Raw genomic sequence first — 20,709 nt, 5'->3', positions numbered from 1 at the left:
ACTTGGTCACATTTCAGGGTGTAGATGAAAAAAATTCAATCTATGTTTAATAAATCAAATATTTGAATATCGGCTTACGTAGATTTGACTTTAATTGCAAACCTTCCACTTTATATTGTATTTTAAGTTTATTTTCAAAATTTCACCTTCAATCTCTACATTTCAACTTTATTCTTAATTTGGCATGAATAATTTTCTCCATCAGAATTGGCCCGAATCTTCTTCCGTACAGTTCTCACTTTCAGTTCTTTGTCAAACTTTTAGAGAAATAAAATGTGATGTTGTGTAAATCCAGACGCTTCATGTTGTTTATTCCTCCATTAATGTCTATGTTTTACACTTTTAAAAGTCCTGTAAATCTCTCTTAATCTTTCTGTCACTCACACATTGACGCGTTTCCTTATGTAATGAATCGACTTAACAGTTTATCTTTCATATTTTTCCACTAAACTGCCTTTCAATACATGCTGTCAGAGAGAGAGCCGTGAAAAGACGTCCCCAAACTTTGTTGGTAACTTGTGTTTCCTGCTGCTAACAGAGCTGTCAGACATTTGAGTGGCTGGAGATAAATTGGTCTTATAAGAAGGTGCAGAGGCGTATTGATGGAGGAACCAAAGTTAATGGGATTGATTGTGGATATTGTGTTTGCTTTCTGCAGGGACTCCAGTGAATCGGATTCCTATCATGGCCAAGCAGGTGTTGGATCTCTACATGCTCTACAAGCTTGTCACAGAAAAAGGCGGCTTAGTGGAAGTCATCAATAAGAAAATATGGCGCGAGATCACCAAAGGTCTTAACCTCCCTACCTCTATCACCAGTGCAGCGTTCACTCTGCGAACACAGTGAGTACGAGCGCCCGTGATAACGTCACATGACTGATAACCTGCCCACGCTTTCAGATCCTACAGGGTTCTGTTGATTTTATTGTTTTTAAACTGTTCTACATGTCGTTTTATGGAGCGGCTCCAACATGGTTATAGTGTCTGTTCACACCGTACCACGTTCATATGTCAAGATAACAAATAAATCCATTTCTATTTCATTCTATTTTTTAAAAAAAACTCAAAAAGGTGTAAAATAAGTGTTTTTAATTACATTCTATAGTATATAAATATAAATGTTAAAGCTAGGGTAGGCGATTTTCTCTAGATACTCTTTTTGGTTGAAATTGTCTTTATGTCCTGACAGAAATGAAGATCTTATGTGAAAATCTGTCTCTAGATACTCTTTTTGGTTGAAATTGTCTTTATGTCCTGACAGAAATGAAGATCTTATGTGAAAATCTGTCATCTGTAGCAGCTGTAAATCTGTAATAACTTTGACCAATGGAAAAGAAAACAAAAGTCACGTTTTATAACATGTATAATGATAAAGTTTAGAGTTTATTTACTGCTGAATGAGACATGAGATGACACAATACAAGTGATGAGATGAGCTCGTCTACTGCAGCAGCTGTGAGCATGCATGTGAGTGGGGGGAGTGAGGAGGCGGGTAAAGGCGGAGCCATCAGGGAGGCTACGTTAAAAATAATGCTAGCTTTTGAAAATCGTCTATCCTACCTTTAAGTAAGGTTGTAAGAAAAAATTGATTTTGAAATATATTGCGATAGTTCACTCCGCGATAATCGTATTGATCCAAAAAAATTCAAAAATGTATTTATTTGAAGAAATCATGTTTGTTAATGTAAAAAAAACATTTAATGTCGCTAAAATTAGCATAGCACACAAACTCCCGGTTACTAGGTGTCAGTGAATGCACAAACAGACCTTGTTAAACTACCTCATTACTCGATGACTTTTAGCTGGAAGTTGATTACACTTTATTTTCATAAAACATACAGGACAGTTTTAAAAATGTATGTGGATACTTTAGAAAAAAAATAATAATTAAGAACTGAATCAGAATCTGTTGTAGAAGCAAAAGTTAAACTTTTTTGAAAAATGTAATTTTTGTTTTTGATATTTGTGCATAAATTACAGTTAGTTACCATGTACTTGTTCTCGGAAGTAAAAAAAAAAAATTAAATAAATTGTATTTCATACTACTTTTCTAATTTGTAATTATTGATATCACAATGTCGGAATGTGTCGTATCGTGACATGCAAATCGTGAATCATATCGTCAGATTCATGGTAATGTACATCCCTACTTTAAATACAGTATCTATAAATTCTCTGCAGGTATATGAAGTACCTCTACCCGTACGAATGTGAAAAGCGGGGGCTGAGCTCCCCCACTGAGCTTCAGGCAGCTATCGACAGCAACCGGCGGGAAGGCCGCAGGCAGAGCTACAGCTCCGCCCTCTTTAACTACTCCCCTGTGGGCACCCCCACCCTGATGTCCTCACCAAAGATCCACATGTCCCACCTGCCCATGACCAACAGCCACCTGGCACATGTGCCCGTCATAAGGAAAGGTAAGAGGGACAAATACAAATACTGCATTTTAATAAAAAGCTACTTTAGTTTGAGTTTCATCATCACACTTGTTATTCCACTGGTTCCCAAACTGGTGGGCGTGTCCCTTAAAGCAGTGGTTCTCAACCTTTTCAGTCCGCAACCCTCCAAAATAAAGGTCCCAGAGACCGGGGACCCCCACTGTAGCTGAAGGTGGTTGAACACAGACATGAACATTCAATATTATCTAAAAAGTTGGAAAATAAGTTTAAACTGGCAAATAACGGTCATGACAAATGGTGAATGTGGTTAAATTGGCAAAAATAATCATGAAATATGGTGAAAAGAGGTTAAAAGTGACAATAATGTGTCAAAATATGTGAAATTAGGTGGAAACGTGGTGGAAATGGTTTATAAGTGCTGAATATGTCTGGAAAGTGGAAAAATGTGTAGAAAAGGCATTGAAATGTGATGTAGAAGTGTTAGATATGGGAGTAATGTAGCAAAAATACATTAAAAGGAGCAAAAATATAGCAAGAAAAAGTGATGATAATATGTTAAAATATGGGGAGTTTGGTGGAGTTACAGAAAAATAAATAAAAATGTGTTCAAATTGTTAAAAAAGTATTCTTAGTTTCTTCAAGGCATCTGGAGACCCCCTCCCTGTGTCTCGTGACCCCAAGGTTGAGAACTCCTGTGACCGGGGGGTTGGGGGTTGGGGGGTGTGGGTGCGAAAACGGACACGCTGAACATTGAACCTAAACGATGTCAAAATCAGTCTGAATGTTTCACTCTAATAGAAAACAATAGGATGTTTACAGGCAGTGGGGCCATGTGACATCATCAATCACATGATTTCAACATGGAGGAACACATTTTTGCTTAGACATAAATCTACTAATAAGAACGTTTCAAAGATTTTAGGCCACATTAGTAAAAACAGTTTAAGATCCTTTTGCTGCACCATCAGCTGATTGATCTGAGGTGTAATGATATTTGATAGTGTTGTACATTAGCTGAACTTGTATTTTATTCTGCATGTGTTTGTGTCTCCAGAGGAGCCCATAACCACCAGTTGCCCGTCCAGCCGGGCGGCCCTCCCAGTGTCCCCCAGTGGCCATCATGCAGCAGCGATGGCGGCCCAGGCGGCAGCAGCAGCTCAGGCGGCCGCTGCGTTCCAGGCCGCCGCTCTGGAGCAGCTCAGGGAGAAGCTGGAGAGTGGTGAACCACCAGAGAAGAAGATGATGATGGTGGCTGACGAGCAGCAGAGGATGATGCAGCACACTCTGCAGCAGAACCTGCTCGCCATGGCAACCCAGCTCCCTCTCAACATCAAAGTGAACAACAGAGGTCAGACCATTTCATATCAGACACAAACAATAGGAACTATTACAGACCCCCAATGTCTGTCTTAACCCTCATATTAACTTTGGGGTCAATTTAACCACATTCATTGTTAATCATTCATAAAATACTAACGTAGTTGACTTTTTTTCCATTACTTTTCCTAATTTTATGGTTACAATTGATTAATCATAGAGTTATCATGCTAATAATTTTTGATGAACACATATTGCACGTATTGGTGTTCCTCAGGGGTCAAATTGACCCCAAAGCAACAGAAACAAACGCCCATAAACTAAAAACAAACTGATTCTGCCACTGGAGAGTGAAACTTTATAGTGAATCACCCCAAATCTGTTCCAAAAATAGAGATACAAACTAGTCATTAAATATGTTTATGAGAGGAAAGAGAGGGTCACAAACATCAATTCTGTGAGAATTATGAATGTTCACCCCCAAATTAGAAAAGATTTGGATGAAAGAGTTTCAGGATTCACTAACTCTAAAAATTATTGACCAAGTTTGTTTCTGTCAGACACTTTGTTTATTTATTTATCCATAAATAATCCTTTGATAATGAAACCCTCACCTGTTCTCTAGCGCCATCATCAGGACAAACCTCAACACAATCCTCAGTCTCAGACACATTCAACCCAACGTCACTTTCACTGTGAAAGAGCTGTTCCAAAACTTCAGTAAAACCTTTCCATTTCCAAAACTTTTCCAGATGTCAACTCAAAAGTATCAGCTGTGCACCTGCAGGTGTGGAGATGTAAGGTCACACACATACAGACACGTTTCACACAGCTAAAACAGCGTGGGGTCAAGTTAGACCCCAGAGGAACACCAATGCGTACAATATGTGTTCAGCACATTGCAAAAATATCATCATGAGAATTTTATTCTTAATTGATTGTACCCATCAAATTAAGAAAAGTCATGAAATATGGAGCAAAAAAAGTCAATTATTACATTGAATGGGGTCAAATTGACCCCAAGGATAACAGGAGGGTTAACATGGTTAGGGGCTCAGTGTGGGAGTGGTCTCCTGATGTTTACTGTGACTTCCTGTCAGGTGGAGTCTTTGACTCCAATGACCCTGTGTGTTCGTCACAGTGCCAGACACAAGTCTAATGGCTAAGTGCTAACACTGCTAATGTGTACGTGGCTCATTTAAAGCTGGTCTCCACCACAGACACCATCCTCCTCATCGTCACAGTGAAAAAATGTCCGTCTGGTCGAGGCTGTGGCGATGCAGTGCGTGACACGCCATAAGTCACATGTGAGCTAATGATAGAGGCTAAAGGAAGAATAAGAGCCCATCACTGCATCACTGCCTCTTTCATATTAGTCATAATAGTGGGCTGTGATCCTGATTCCTGATGGAAAAATGAGTGAGAATCTTCCTGTGGTTAATTCCCACGCTGGCCCTCACACACACACACACACACACACACACACACACACACACACACACACACTGTCATTTAGGATTTACTCCCAAACACTATCATTTACCTCCAGCCAAACCCCAAACACACTGAGACCATAAATCTGTGTTTACACAGGGTTTGATATCATAGCAGCTCAGATCAGTGTGTGTGTGTGTGTGTGTGTGTGTGTGTGTGTGTGTGTGTGTGTGTGTGTGTGTGTGTGTGTGTGTGTGTGTGTGTGTGTGTGTGTGTGTGTGTGTGTGTGTGTGTGTGTGTGTGTGTGTGTGTGTGTGTGTGTGTGTGTGTGTGTGTGTGTGTGTGTGTGTGTGTGTGTGAGATATCCAGTCTGCTCTGATTACATTAATGCCAAATATGGTCTCAGTAAAAATACAAATCAGTTTTATGTTTCTCAGATTTGAGCCATGTTAGCATGTTAGAGAACGTATATGCAACATTGACCCAAAATAATATTTAAAAAATGTAATATGTATGTATATATATATATATATATATATATATATATATGAAGGTAAGAAAAAAAAGTTTGCATTTGTCCTACATTTTTCACTACTATCCTATGTTAGTTTTTATTTATTTTTTTATGTTTTGGACTCTTGTTACATTATTGAACAGCTGTAACATTGCGGGTTTTGTTACATTTTAATTTTGGTCTTGTTACATTTTGAGCTCTAACAAAGGCTGTTTAGAAATAACACATAACACACATTATTATAGACACATACTGTATAAGCTTCCTTGCTTCAGCTTTCTGCTTTTAAGCTTCCATTACTGTGTAATTATGTGATTACTGTAAGTAAATGAATGTAAACAGCTCAACTAAACTAAAGTAAACTACCAGACAATAAGGACGTGTTGATTCACCACCAAGTTGATGACTTGATAATGTTTTTGTTACACCTTTTTACTGTAAATGTTCAGAAAACCTTAGTAAAAAATAAGGTAAAAAAAGATCAAACAAAAACACAAAATGATGATAGAAAAGGTCAGTGTTAGGCAGGAGGGACGAGAAATGATCAAAACTATAGAAATAAATATGTTGAGGAGCCACTGTTTCATTCACTTATTTACAAAGTGAAATTATTTAAAAGGTGTTTTATCACTCATTCATCTTCTCATTATGATGATATTGTTTTTTCACAGAATTGTGAGTAAAAATGTTGACGTACAGTAAGTGGGTACATGGATTCAGAAATAAGAGAAAGGGGACTAGAACCGAAAAGGTTTGAGAACCACTGCTCTATCTTATATAGTTTAGTGCAGAGGTAGGCAACTATTATCTTATTTGATCAGAGGGTCACATGATCAACATTCATGACTCAGCATTTAGAATAATGAGTGATCTGAGCATTAATACAGGAAAGAGTTTTTATAAATATTTTGTGTGTTTTTCTCTCATTCTGTGTTTGTTTGTTGTTGTCTTGCTTGTTGTGAAGCATTTTGTGCATTTCTGTGTATTTTCCTGTAAAATACATGTTTTTTGGAGTCTTATTGTGAATTTGTGTGTGTGCCGTTTTGAGCTTTTTTTTTTAGGAATTTTTGTGTATTTCTGTTGTTGTTTATGTTGTTTGTTAGTACTGTGGGTTTTCGGAGTCATTTTTTGTGTTTTTCTTGTCTTTTTGTGTACTTTTGTTGTCATTTTGTATATTTTTTGGAGTAATTTTGCATATTACTGTTGTGGTTTTTTTTTATTTTTGTAGTAGTTTTGTGTGTTTTTGGAGTAATTTCTCTGTTTTTCTCTTGTTTTTTTTACTGTATTTTCCTGCAATCTTGTAATTCTTTATATTTTTTAATGTATTCTTGTTTTGTGTATTTTTCTGTTGTTTTGTACATTTATTTTGGAGGTCGTATAAAATTAGACCGAGGGCTGCATGTGGCACAAGTCTAGTTTGTTCTGTTGGTTGAAGTCTTATTTTTTTATGCTTCCATTTGTGTCTTTTTACTCTGCGTTTGCAAAGCTTATAAAACTGTTTTGTTTTTTTTAAAAAAACTGAGACATTTCTTTTTCCCACACATTCACATTAATCTAACCAAGTTTCCAGGCCGTGTGTAGAAGACAGTAGACCGATCCATGCAGAATGGACATGAACAAATGGCTGTAACATGTTTTGACAGTTTTCCTCCCAGAACTCTTTAATAAAGCCCTTCTTATCCTGTCACTCTGTGAATTATCACCAATACTCGCCTTGCTTCTTCTGTTCCTTTTCTAAATGCTCATATTGAGTTTTTCCCTCTCCTCCTGTGCCTCCTCTCTTGACAGATGATAGACAAGAGACCGCATTGAACCTGTCTACCAACGGCATTAGCAGCATCAACATGTCAATAGAAATAAATGGAGTTGTCTACACAGGTAAATAGAGCGCTCGTTTGCTGATGTAATTGCAGGCAGGAAATTCAATAAGTTATAACAGCACCCTGGTGCTTAGTCCTCTGTGCAATTTGATGTCTTTGCTATAAAATCCATCGTAATGAAGTGGCAGTCCAATAGAGTTAAAAAAGTTAAATATCTCAAAATTGGGCCTGTGGATGTGGGGTCGATGAGGCTTGTTGTCTTATTTGCCTGTCGTGTATTGTGTGTGTGTGTGTGTGTGTGTGTGTGTGTGTGTGTTTGTGTTTACTCCTGCTCCTGTTTAAGCGTATGCTGCCTTTGTGCATCCTAAATTACTCTCAACAGTCCACAAACATCAAAAACCAACTTTAAAATGCATTAGATTTAATGTTAATCACAAATATTCATGATCAATGTTTATTTTTCTTTTTTTTTCCCCCTTTTCAAAACTTTCTTTATGACACATTTTTGCCACTCAATAAAGATTTCCACATTTAGAACAGTAATTACGTGCATTCAAATAATTACAACAACAAAAAACAACAAGATCAATGATACAGCAAAAAAGTCAACAATAACAGTTGCATCATAATAATAATAATAATAATGACACTTTTTTTTTATTTAAAAGCGTTTTTCAAGAAACTCAAAGATACTTTACAAGTTAAAACAACAACAGATAAAACAAAGAAATGTAAATCAGAAAAAAGAAAGAACATCAGTAAAATGGATGATATTAATAGTGAGAATAAAAACAACAATAGTGTTAAACAAATAGTCAAACAAAATAAAACAATAGATAATGGATACGCATGAAATTAAAAAGAAGAAGAAAAAAATAGGTGAACAAAATATACTAAATAAATCAAGTAAATAAATAAAAAACACAGCATATTGATATTTAAAATATAAATAAGTAGACAAAATTTAAATGATATAAATAAAAAAACTAAATAACAAATTACATTTAAATAAAATTAAACTAAATAAAAGTTGGGACATGTTAGATGATAAATGGAGGTTCATCAACAATCATATCAGTCATAACGTACCAATATGTGCAAAGATTATGTACGATACACATCATATAAAAACATAATAAAGATTCCTAGAGGAATCATTACAGATAAAACTCTTATTCTAGGTTATTACAAAATAATGTCTGATGTTGAAAAAAATGTAAATATATATTTTTTATGTTTTTATTGAAGCCGTGACGTTTCCTTTTCTCCTGATTTTAGACAAATTAAGCAAAATCAAATAAAAGAGAAAAATGCTGATAGAATGAAATCCATAAAACACACGTGAATATTTCAGTCTTAAATGTTAAGACTTTTTTTTAAATTTCATGTTTTCAGTTATAGATAATATGTTAAGGTTTCATTTATTCAGAAAACTTTTTATTTTTTTACTTAGTTGACAGTCAAAACATGTCAGGAGATCTGACAGTCTTCCTCAGAGGCGTCTGCTGATCGTTTTGATGTGTCGTTATAAGTCGTTTTTTTAACTAGACATGTCAGGAGATTATTAATAATAATAATCATAATAATAATACATTTTATTTAAAAGCGCTTTTCAAGAAATCCAAAGACACTAAAAATTAAGAGCAAATATAAGGATGAGAACAAAGAAATATAAATCAGAAAAAGAAAGAACATCAGTTAAAAAATAATAATAATAAAGAATGTCATAAGAATTCCTGAAAACGGTTAAATAATAATAATGATAAATAAATGAAACCTTAACAAAATGAACCTCCTGGAATCTTTAATAGATATTTTGTATGTTTTAAGAAGTGAACTTTATTTTGATTGTAAATTAATTCTTACTTTTAAACAATTATTTAATAATAGTATTTTTATTATTTTTAACTCATAGAGATGTCATTTCAACATTTTAATAATAATAATAATAACTTTAATTTGTAAAGCACTTTACATTTAGTAATTTCAAAGTAAAAAAAATCAGAAAATGGACAAAAAAAATTCTACAGATAAAAGCAATAATAAAACCAACAGTGAATAAAATCAATAAAACATAATTTAGTGAAAACGTGTTGTGAAACTATAGGTTTTTAGGCTTTTTTTAAAAAAAACATTAATAGTTTTTCTCTGGGGATGGACAGATGTTTTCATCTGTAGTTTTTATATTAATCCTGTAATGATTGTATCATGTTTAAAATGTGTGTGTGTGTGTGTGCGTGTGTGTGTCTGCATGCGCGTGTGCGCGTGTGTGTCTGCGTGTGTGTCTGCGTGTGTGCGTGTCTGTGTGTCTGTGTGTGCGTGCGTGCGTGCGTGTCTGTGTGTCTGTGTGTGTGCGTGTGTGTGTGTGTGTGTGTCTGCGTGTGTGCGTGTCTGTGTGTCTGTGTGTGCGTGCGTGCGTGCGTGTGCGCGTGTGCGTGTGTGTCTGTGTGTGTGCGTGCGTGCGTGTGTGTCTGTGTGCGTGTGTGTGTGTGTGTGTGTGTGCGTGTGCGTGTGTGTGTGCGTGTCTGCGTGCGTGCGTGTCTGCGTGTCTGCGTGTGTGCGTGTGTGTGTGTCTGCGTGTATGCGTGCGTGTGTGCGTGTGTGTGTCTGCGTGTGTGTGTGTGTGTGCTCCGTTCTCAGGGATCCTGTTTGCTCGTCAGTCGGCCGTAGCAGGAATGACCGGGGGTCACCTTGGAAAACACAACAGATTCCACACTCAGGGAAAAATCAGTCCCACACAGTTCCAGTCCTTCTCCTCTTCCTCATCATCTTCCTCTTCCTCGCTCCACGGACATAGAAATTCCTCGCCCTAAGCTTTGTTCTCGTCCTGTTGTCCCACCATCAGACTCCCCTCGACGTTCGTTTCATTCAGATTCTCCTCAAAGTTCTCCCTGTGGCTCTAGAAATGCTTGATCTAGAGTTTAAGGATTCATCGTTTAGTGTTTGATGTCTGGAGAGGAACAGGAAGGAACGTCTGAGACCATCGTCAACACTCGCTACTTTAGAGCAGATACCAAAGAAACACCTGACATCACAACTCCACAGCTGCAAACTTCCACGAGCAGAAAAACCTGAAAGACCAAAGCAGATGTTGGATTTCAACATGAATCACTTTGATAGAACATCAAGTCATCGATGAGCGACGTCTACAATCAAACGGTGACGTTAGAAGGAAACACATTTCAGCTCCAAACTTTTGGAACGTGTTGAGCAGCCGTTGAGGACAGTTAGTCGAACCAAGAACCTCCTGTATGCTGTAGATGATCATCTGCTGGAGGTCAGACCACTAAACAGTGTTACAGTAGAAAAGAACCTCTGTCCTCATATGTCTATTCTACTTTCATTCAATCTTCTGTATGTGTGTGTGTGTATGTGAGTGTGTGTGTGCGTGTGTGTGTACTTGTGTGTGTGTGCGTGCGTGCATGTGCGTGCGTGTGCAGGAGGTTTTATGAAACTGAAACTGATTTCATCTTTGCTGAAGAAGAAAAATAGAAAAGAAAAGAAACCAAAAAAGAATCCACCAAAGCACAGAGAGATGTTTCTCCTTCCTTATTAAAGCGTACCTGTAGTGGAAATGTATATAACAAAAAATGTGTTTAATGTATTACCAATAAACTAAATATGTTTTATTAAAAAAAAAACACATTAAAAGGACTTTTTAGAACAATTTTATAACTTGGGGCAGAAACTAGGTAGAGTCACCATTTTGGACAGGATATAACACACACGTTGGTTGATTCCTGTTAGCTGTTGGAAGGCAACAGTGTTCTGTTGTTCTACAGTTTCTGAACAATAGTGGAGTGTAAAGCCAACGGTTACTATGACAACAAGAGAAAAAACCCAGCAGAAGCATCTCTTTTTCCACCAATGGCACGTTTCCATTGGCGGTATCGGCTCTACACGGCTCCGCACTTCTCGCTTTCGGGACCCGATACTGTTTTTCCGGAGCGTGTCCATTGAGCACCAACCTGACACGCAAAACTTTTTGCGTCCATCCTCACAAGATCGCCAACAAATATCAACGGTGGCCAAATGGTTCCTCTCTGTGCATGAGTTGATGACTCTACGCTGTGATGATTCTCTGAACCAATCAGTGTCTGCTTTGTGCCTACGTCACATTTTCAGACCAGGGCTTGTTTTTTTGGAACCTCAACAAAGGAGGTTCTAATAAAAGCAGTACCAGGTACCACAGAGGAGGTCCTTTGTTTCAGTGTATACGCAGAGCAGATACCGCCAGTGGAAACACGCCATAAGTCAGAGTTATTCAGATGTTGGCTCCATACTATCAATACGGGATACACACTTAAAATGAGGGATGTGTGGGCTAAGCTAATGGGCTAAGCTAAAGGGCTAAACTAATGGGCACCAAGCCAAAGTTACCAGATGGGGTCTTGACAGAATTCCTTCTCAGAAAGTGGTTGAATGCAGCTTGTAAACATGTCATGGCACTAACCACACCCCCACCACATTGTTCCCTTTTATTTTCTTGTGGCTAAATGATGAACTCTGTCAGGAGAACCTAAATGTTGGTTCAGGTGCTGATCCTCATCCAATCAATGAACAGATATCCTTTCACGCAGCTTTTATCACAGTTTTTAACCATATTTGTGCACTTCCAACTCCTAACTACTCAGCCATGACTCGTTTTGTTAGGTAGTTGGTGAGAAAGTTGATATTTAATCCTCTGCTAACATACAACCTGGATGCTGCACTTTAACAGACATGTTTTGCCTCTACCTCCCACAATGCAGCATTTATTTAAAGCCACAGGCCATTCTGACCAATGAACACACGTGTCATATCCTGACCAAAATGGCGACTCCATAGTTTATGCCCCAAGGTATAAAATCATTCTAAATGTCCTTTAAATGTGTTTTTTTGCACATATTTAGTTTATTCCACTACAGGTACTCTTTAATACCACCGGCCAGGAGCTGTTTTCCGTACGCTGTGGCCGAACATGCAGCTCTCCACCGCATGTAAATGATCAAAGACAAAAGCACAAAGCTCGTCCTCCAGACTAAAGAAGTGTTTGATTCACTAATCTCTCTCTCTCTGACAGAACCCTAATCCTGTTGATATATGATGCACACAGAGTTAAAAAAAAGATTGTTTTCATGCTGAAGTTGATTTTACGTCATGTGATCAGCCAGACTTTTCTATTGTGATTGATTGTGACCTTTCTGGGTCATTCTATGTGGTTTCACACAAATATTCACACATTTTTGTCTCAAAAAAATCTGAAATTTTTAGCAATTGTTCCTTAATAACTCAATAGGCAGCACTGTAAATGTTTAGTTTGATCGGATCAGTACTTTTTGAGATATGGTCAATTTAGTGAGGTGGATATGTGTTGATTTTTGTGTATCCAGTGACTTTTTACTCGTGAAAAATTTAATAAACAATAAATAATTATCGGACACAGAGCCAGGCTATAAAGGCCTCATGTAAAGAATTTTTAATATCCCCGAATGGTGAAAAAACCAGAGGTGGCAAAAGTACTCAAGTAAAAGTATAGATACATGAATAAAAAATGACTCTAGTAAAAGTAAAAGTATTAAAGTTGCTACTTGAGTAAAAGTAAAAAAAAAAAAAAAAACTACAAGCTACTAAATGTAAAAAAAGTAAAACACATTTTTAAACCAGCAGATTCCATATATTTAAATTTTTTAAGAACTTGTAGAAAACCTTTACATGGAAACAAGTTCAATTTAGAATTTAGCACTAATTATAGATAAATGCTCAGTTAAACCCAGTTTAACATTTATAAAAACTTTAAAATAATAACCATAAAACTAAGGACCTGTCAAACTAAATTACCAACATTTAGCGTCTTTTTACGTCGTGACGTCATCTTAGAAGGTCTGAAACGTAACGAGTTCATTTTTAAAATGTAAGATGTAGAAAATACAGATATTTGTTTAACAAAGTAAGGAGTAAAAGTAAAAAGTAGCCAGAAAAATAAATACTCAAGTAAAGTACAGTTACTAGAACAAACTATGTATTTGTACTTTGTAACAAGTTGGGGTCCAAAATTAAAATTAAGAAGTCTCATAAGGAAAATGTGTTTTTCATCCCAAGAAAGAGTAACATTTATACTATAAATTAAAACAGAGCACACATGCAGGTATAGCATATCTGTGACTAATCATTAGTGATGTGAACAGTCTATGTTCATAGCTCTAAGCTGATCACATTACAGGGAGCTGAGACATATGCTAAGTAGTTTATTGAAGGATAGGATGTATAGCAGATCTTTTTCTATGTTCTGAGAGAGTGGGTGGAGCTTATTACTATACCATATTTACCTTTCTATGTGATGGAGTTACAGACATATTGGAAGATGAACATGAAAGAATAATAAGAACACATACAGTAACAACCCTCACTAATTTGTCCATATCTCATAAAGTATTTATCAGATCAAACTAAACATGTACAGTGTGAATATTAAATTATTAAGGAACAATTGGTAAAAATGTCAGAGTTTTGTTCGACCAAAACGTGTGTGTGTGTGTGTGTGTGTGTGTGTGATGTCCTGAAAATGTGTTGAAATGACATGGAACGACTCTTCTATTTGTTGTCGTAATGCACTTGTATCTATTTTCTTTCCTGTCATGTGTGATGATCTTTCTGTCAAAGGGAATGATTAACAGTGTGCAAACCTGTTTTTCTAATCAAGCATTTAATAGATTTTATTTATTGACTTTTATTTTTTTGCAAAATGTTCATCTCCACTACTTTGGTTCCAAAAGTCCTTCTTGAATGCAGATACCTCACTGATCTACTAGTGTATATAGTCATAGTATAATATGAATACCAAATATACCTCACACTGTTATTTTTTATTGTACATCCACTTGAAACCAATGTTTGACTTCAACAGATCACTGGATTTGTTTCGCCTACATGTGTGGTGTGATGATACCAAAGCAGAGGATATTTTATTGACACACATCTACCTCATTTGTTAGAAACGGTGCCAACTCACATGTCCACTACTCTAATACTGGCCAGTATATCCATGACGCTTCATGCTCATGTACCTCATTAAATACATATATATATAAAAAATACTCAACAGAAGGTTTTTACTGAAGAGTTGAGTGACAGTCAAAGTGCTTTTTTTACGTTTGGTGTTGTGCCGGCGCAACTAATTAGCTTTTTTTGTGTGTGACACTGTGATAGAAAACATTAATAAATCAATCTGCATGAAAAGGGACGTGAGGAGGAAGACGTCAATTACATTTTTCAGTTACAATTACGTTTTCAATTACCCATGTTCAATTATGATTAAAGTGACCATAATTTTTTTCTCAATTACAGTAAATTACATTTATTTTTTATCCTCAGAAAGTCAATTACTATAGCTGCATTTCCATTACCCTTGGAAATGTGCAAAATCTAAATTGCACAATAAAAACTGGTAATGGAATCAAATATTTTTAAAAAGTTTTGACGCTTTCATGAGGAGGAATTTCAGACGTTTTGATTTTGAAATGTGTCGCAAAAGCGCCATGGAAATACTTTTTCCGCAAATACACGTCACACGCCGTGACGTACCTGGTCACATGACCACTTCTATCCGAGAAATCATGGCGCAGTACGTGTAAACAGAAGAAGAGACATTTCTTAGCATTAGACTTAATAATAATTCGTGCCATATTAGACGTGAAACAACAAAGGAATGCAGAATGTTCTAAGGAGGTTTGGAGCGTCCATCGTCCTACAGAAAAGTCTCACAGGATGAGATTTTACCAGAGTTACCAAGCTCCGCCCCAAAACAACCTTCAATGGAAACAAGTTCAAACACACATTAGACTTTGTGGAAACTTTAGAAATATCACTTTTATTTTGCGAAAAACTGATGGAAACACAGCTAGAGAGTCAAGCTCTTTGCTGATGATACCTTTGTGTTCATTTGTGTTAAAAACAACAAATCCAAAGGTTTGAGAGCGTTTAAGCAAACATGACAACAGTGACAAGATTATCACAAGCTGTATTTCCATTACCCTTGGAAATGGACAAAATCTAACGCCTGAATTTTGAGAAGAAAAAAAACACTCAAATGTTGCTAAAATGTGACGTACCTGGTCACATGACCACTTCTCTCTCAGAAAGCATGGTGTGGTACGTGTGGACAGACATTTCTTAGCGTTAGACTTAAAAACTATTACTACCACATTAGACGTAAAACAACAAAGGAATACAGAGTATTTTAAGAAGGTTCTGATCGTCGCGGGATGATTGCGATGCTCCTACCCAAAACAACGTTCAATGAAAAAATGTTCAAAGCGCAATTATACTTTGTTGACATTTAGAAATAGCGCTTTTATTTTGTGAAAATCTGTAATGGAAAACCAGATAATTACATTCTCAATTACTAAAGTTCAATTAGAATTATTCACAATTACTGAGCCTTTAATAACTTAATAAAAGTTAACCTTCCTCTTGTGTTAGCTTTCTGTTAGCAATCATCTCATTTATTTCCTATCTATTGATTACCTTGTTAGGCTTCTTAATCAATGAAAATATTTGTATTAATATTTTTTATGTGGATGACTGAGACTTGTTTTTTGTTGGTATACCCCTAGATTTATTTTTTTAATGTTAAAATGTGGAAAAGCTTGATATGAAACATTTTTTTAATAATTATTAATAACTACATATGTGTAGAACTGTAACATGGTTCTCTAGTTTTGCGTAAATTATAATTGATAATTTTTATTGGATTTTTATGACAATTACAAAGTCAATTATCTAAACTCAATTACGATTTCATTACAATTACGACAGCAACAGAATTTTTAAATTACAATTACGATCACACCATAATTGTAATTAATGATCAATTACGTGATTACAATTATAATTTACCCGTGTGGGTTCGAATCCGTGTTTTTATTGCACCAGGATGTCAGAGAAAATGAGAGAATCCATGATTATTTTCCTCGAGCCAATCATATCTCCAGTTTCTTTAGCTACGCTATGTTAGCCTAGCTGCTAACCACTAGCAGCACCAGTTTATTCTACAAAAAGGACTTGTTTTTTGCTTTTGTATGTTTTGCCCCAAAACTGCCACATTTAGAATGGTTTGAAACATGTTTGAGGTCAATTATAATTTCATCACAAAAAATTTAAAAAACTCAAAGCACTGGGTTCTTGTACTTTTATGATTTTTAATCTTTTTTTTGTTAAAAAAAACAAAAATCACCCCATTAATTTACTTAGACTTTGAACTTCAGCTGTTCAACCATTCTTCAACACATTGCTACCATTCGACTTTTACAATATTCAATTGTCTGATGGCTAATGCTAATGCTAGCTAATGATATTGCTAAGTCAAGGCTAGGCTAATGTTAGGTTAATGCTAGCAAATGCTAATGTTGGGTTAATGCTAGCTAATGATAATGCTAGTTTAATGTTAGACTAATGCTAACGTTTGGTCAATGCAATGCTCATGTTTATGCTAGCTAATGATAATGTCAGTTTAATGTTAGGCTAATGCTAGCTAATGCTAATGTTAGGTTAATGCTATGCCAATGTTAATGCTAGCTAATGTTAATACTAGCTAATGATAATACCAGTTTAATGTTAGGCTAAGGCTAGGTAATGCTAATGTTAGGTTAATGTTAATGCTAATCCAAATTCAGTGTTCATTGACCCTCACTTGTATTTTCTTTAGGAAATACAAATATTCTAGTTTTAATTGAAAAAATCTATTGCTGTTGTAATCATAATTGAAATGTAATTGAGTTTAGATATCTGACTTTGTAATTGTAATTCTATGGAAATTTCATGGAAATTCTACAAAAACAGTTCATTACAATTTAATTAAACGGAAACGTGGAACCATGTTACAGTTCAACGTCCTACACATTAGCATTATTAAAATGTATTTTCTATCTGTCACTTCTCTTCAGAATAATTTCACCATTAAACAGTTCAAATCTATGGGTATCGTGAGTGACAGGAAAAAAGGCTCAGACACCCACACCAAAAATATTAATACCAATATTATCATTGATAAGGCTAAAGCAGCCTGTTTATTAAATGTGTGAGTATTTACTAAGTTTAATACATATTGATTTAATATTGTTTTTTCCGTGTACATTTGTGCTGAAAATGCCGTGTCACTAATATATAAGGTAATTTCAGCACACATCATTCCTCCTACTTGCATTTACTCAACAAATGCATGTTGTCGACTTATTAATATTAAGTAAATTGCATAAATAAATTGTAGAATCGCTGTTTTACTTTAAATGTTTTCAGTCACAGTTTTTGCTTTGACATAATTCACGAGTTCAACAGATTTTTGCATTAAATCCCAAACGTCACCAACACTTGAATGAAATGAAACCTAAACAGTAAATATGTGATTATATAACAATAATAAAATGATTACAACTCATAACAGTGATATATTATTATTATATTTTATTGCTGCATTTGTAACGCATCAATGTGACGATGTTATTTTTTTTTAGTAATGCAATGATTACAGACGTGCACAGAAATGAAGGCGCTGTGCCAGTGAGTGTAATGTAACTAAAGATACTGTAACACAGTTAGTAAACCAAAGAAAAAGTCCTCGTCCTCACCGTCTCAGACTCTTCATGCAGATTTCCCAGAGTTCCATTGTGCTGTTGTAGTCCTAAAGGCTGCTTTTGTTGTGACGGTGTGTATCAGTGGTGATGTTCTAACTTTATGAACCCTGTGGAGCAACAGAGGACGTCCCTCATCTATGAAGATTACTGCTTAGCTGTCAGACCTTGTGTTCACTCATAATGGATCAGAACGTTGCACTGGTGTCAGAACATTGTACTGTTCAGTTGAGGTTGATTTTTCCTTTGATGTTTCACTTGACTTCCAAGTAATACTTTTACAAGGAAGTCAAAGGAACCATCAAAGGCAATCAGCAGAACTCCTCTGACGAAGACGAGCAGTTGATAAACATTTCATGAAAAACTTTGTCCGAATAAACCAAACCTCAACTTCACATACTGTTCAAAAAGACGACAAAATGAATGTCGCTAGAACTAGAACGTTGTAATGGTATCACATGTATTTATCTGACTGCTGTAGAAAAGTGGGAGAAGTTCTCACAAGACTGTGAAAGTTTAGAGTCTGTTCCCTGTTGGCTCTGTTAGGTCTAATAATAATAATCATCATCATAATAATAAATAATGTATTTATTATTATTATTATTATTACACAAGCATCTTTTTACGAGTAACAAAACTATTTCAGACCTAAAACGTAACTAAACGTTTTGGCTAAATTTTCTGAAATTGATGTTGATCTGTTACCTTGGGGGCGTGGCACCTGGAGCGATTAAGACACGCCCAGTCAGGGCTAACAGTGGTTGGCTGTGCTCAATGAGATCATACTAGATATAGGCAACTGGTGGCCCGGGGGCCACATACAGCCCTCAATCTAATTTGATGTGGCCCCCAAACTAAATGTACAATTGACATAAAAATCCACAAAACAAAAGCAAGAATACATTAAAAAAATATAAAGCATTCCAACATTGCGGGAAAATACAGTAAAAGACAAGAAAAACATATAAAACTACTACAAAAATGAACAAAACAACAAAAATACACAAAATGACTCAAAATAATGTACAAAATTACAGAAAATTAAAACAGAAGTACACAAAAAGACAAGAAAAACACAAAAAAAAAATACTCTGCAAACCCACAGTACTAACAAACAAGCAAAATGATAACAGAAATACACAAACATTACTGCAAAAAACACAAAATCACAACTCAAACAAACACATTTTGTCCAACATTACGTCCCTCCATTGACAAAACTTCCTGTTGACTTCAAAACAAGAGCCCTATTTACAAAAGAGTTAAGAAAAACTCATGGAAGACAAGAAGAGATGCTTTTATTTTGAAAAGGGGATGTTTGATTTTTAGCTTGAAGCTGGTCCCAGGACCATTTTACATTCCTCTCGCAATGCATCATGGGACGGTTGAGTATGACTAGTGTGTCCACCGTGCATAAATGTCCCCATATAGTATACATCATGGTATTTCTCGCATACTCAATGTGTTCATACTATCTAATGACATCAGACTTAGTATGAGTAGTACATTAATAATGTGATATTGAACACAGCGTCACTGGCCTCCATCTCAGACAAAAGCAACATTTGATTGTAATAGTAATCACTTTCAACCCATAGAGGGCAGTCACGCTTACATTTTTACAAAAAAACAAACACCAAATGTAAATACTTTGACTTGGAGTCGGGACCCTACGTGGGGTCACCTGGAATTGAAATGGGGTCACCTGGACTGTCCAGTAATTAATGTTTGAATTATTATTGTTTTTCAAATTAAAACATTGCACACAATGAACATCAAACAATTGTTTTCTATACTTGAATTTTCTCAAATGTGAATCTAGTTCAAATAAAAATATGTAAAGTGTTGCACCTAATCCTGGCTACTCTGTGTGTGTAACACAATTTAATAAACATCATCAAAACTATTTCTAGAAAACCAGAATGTCTCTGTGGTCATCAGACATTTGTGATTTTCAAAATGAGGTGACGACCCAAAAAAGGTTGTGAACTAATGACAGGAGTGAAATGATGCTGATATAATCATGTGGTTCAGAGGTAATGAAGGTAAACATGACATTAAATCCTCTTCTTTCTCCTTCATCACCAAACCAGTAAAACAAACACTTTAACTTTTCACTGGTTGTTTTTGTTAAGTTACATTTGTTGTGATCTGCTATGAGATTGTACATGTGAGAAGTAATCATTTTTACAGTGAAACAGATAAATGTTCAGATATACTGGTGTAATTTCATGTGTTTCAACATCATTTGTTGGAAGGTGCCCCTGTTTGTCAGTGTGAACCTGTGTTTTTCATTTTAATGGATTTAAAATATATATAAATTATGTGCATCCTAATCCTCAGTTTGTGAGCTATGTAAATGTGGCTCTTTGGGAATTAAAAAAATGTAAAAATTCCACCAATCCCAGTGGTTAAATGTGTCATGTGACTGTTTTCCTGGATCGTCACACTGTTCGAATCGGATTTTAATTTGTTAATCGCACTCGTCAGCAGAGACGGCCCCGGCTCTGCATGCACATAGAAGATAAAAATAACTAATGTAATCAATATCATGTCATTTAATTTGTAGTTTTAGACACCGATGGCATATTTAGCTGTGTATGAAGCTTTAGATGTTTT

General features: G+C 35.8%; 1 protein-coding gene across 1 annotated transcript in view; it reads left to right on the top strand.

Annotated features, from left to right (window-relative positions):
• arid3c (AT rich interactive domain 3C (BRIGHT-like)) overlaps positions 1 to 10,296 on the top strand; it is a 77,786-nt gene extending 67,490 nt beyond the window's left edge. Inside the window, exons 4-9 of the mRNA XM_028458138.1 lie at positions 659 to 842; positions 2,181 to 2,416; positions 3,453 to 3,746; positions 7,452 to 7,541; positions 10,124 to 10,149; positions 10,231 to 10,296. Of these exons, the coding sequence (XP_028313939.1) occupies positions 659 to 842; positions 2,181 to 2,416; positions 3,453 to 3,746; positions 7,452 to 7,541; positions 10,124 to 10,149; positions 10,231 to 10,296 (896 nt within the window). The remainder of the gene's footprint in view (positions 1 to 658; positions 843 to 2,180; positions 2,417 to 3,452; positions 3,747 to 7,451; positions 7,542 to 10,123; positions 10,150 to 10,230) is intronic.
• The last annotated feature ends 10,413 nt before the right edge of the window (positions 10,297 to 20,709 follow it).

The sequence above is a fragment of the Gouania willdenowi genome, chromosome 9 (genome assembly GCF_900634775.1).
Source record: "Gouania willdenowi chromosome 9, fGouWil2.1, whole genome shotgun sequence".
Lineage (NCBI taxonomy): Eukaryota > Metazoa > Chordata > Actinopteri > Blenniiformes > Gobiesocidae > Gouania > Gouania willdenowi.
Note: the sequence above shows the minus strand (reverse complement) of the source record. Positions and strands in the feature narration are given on the sequence as shown.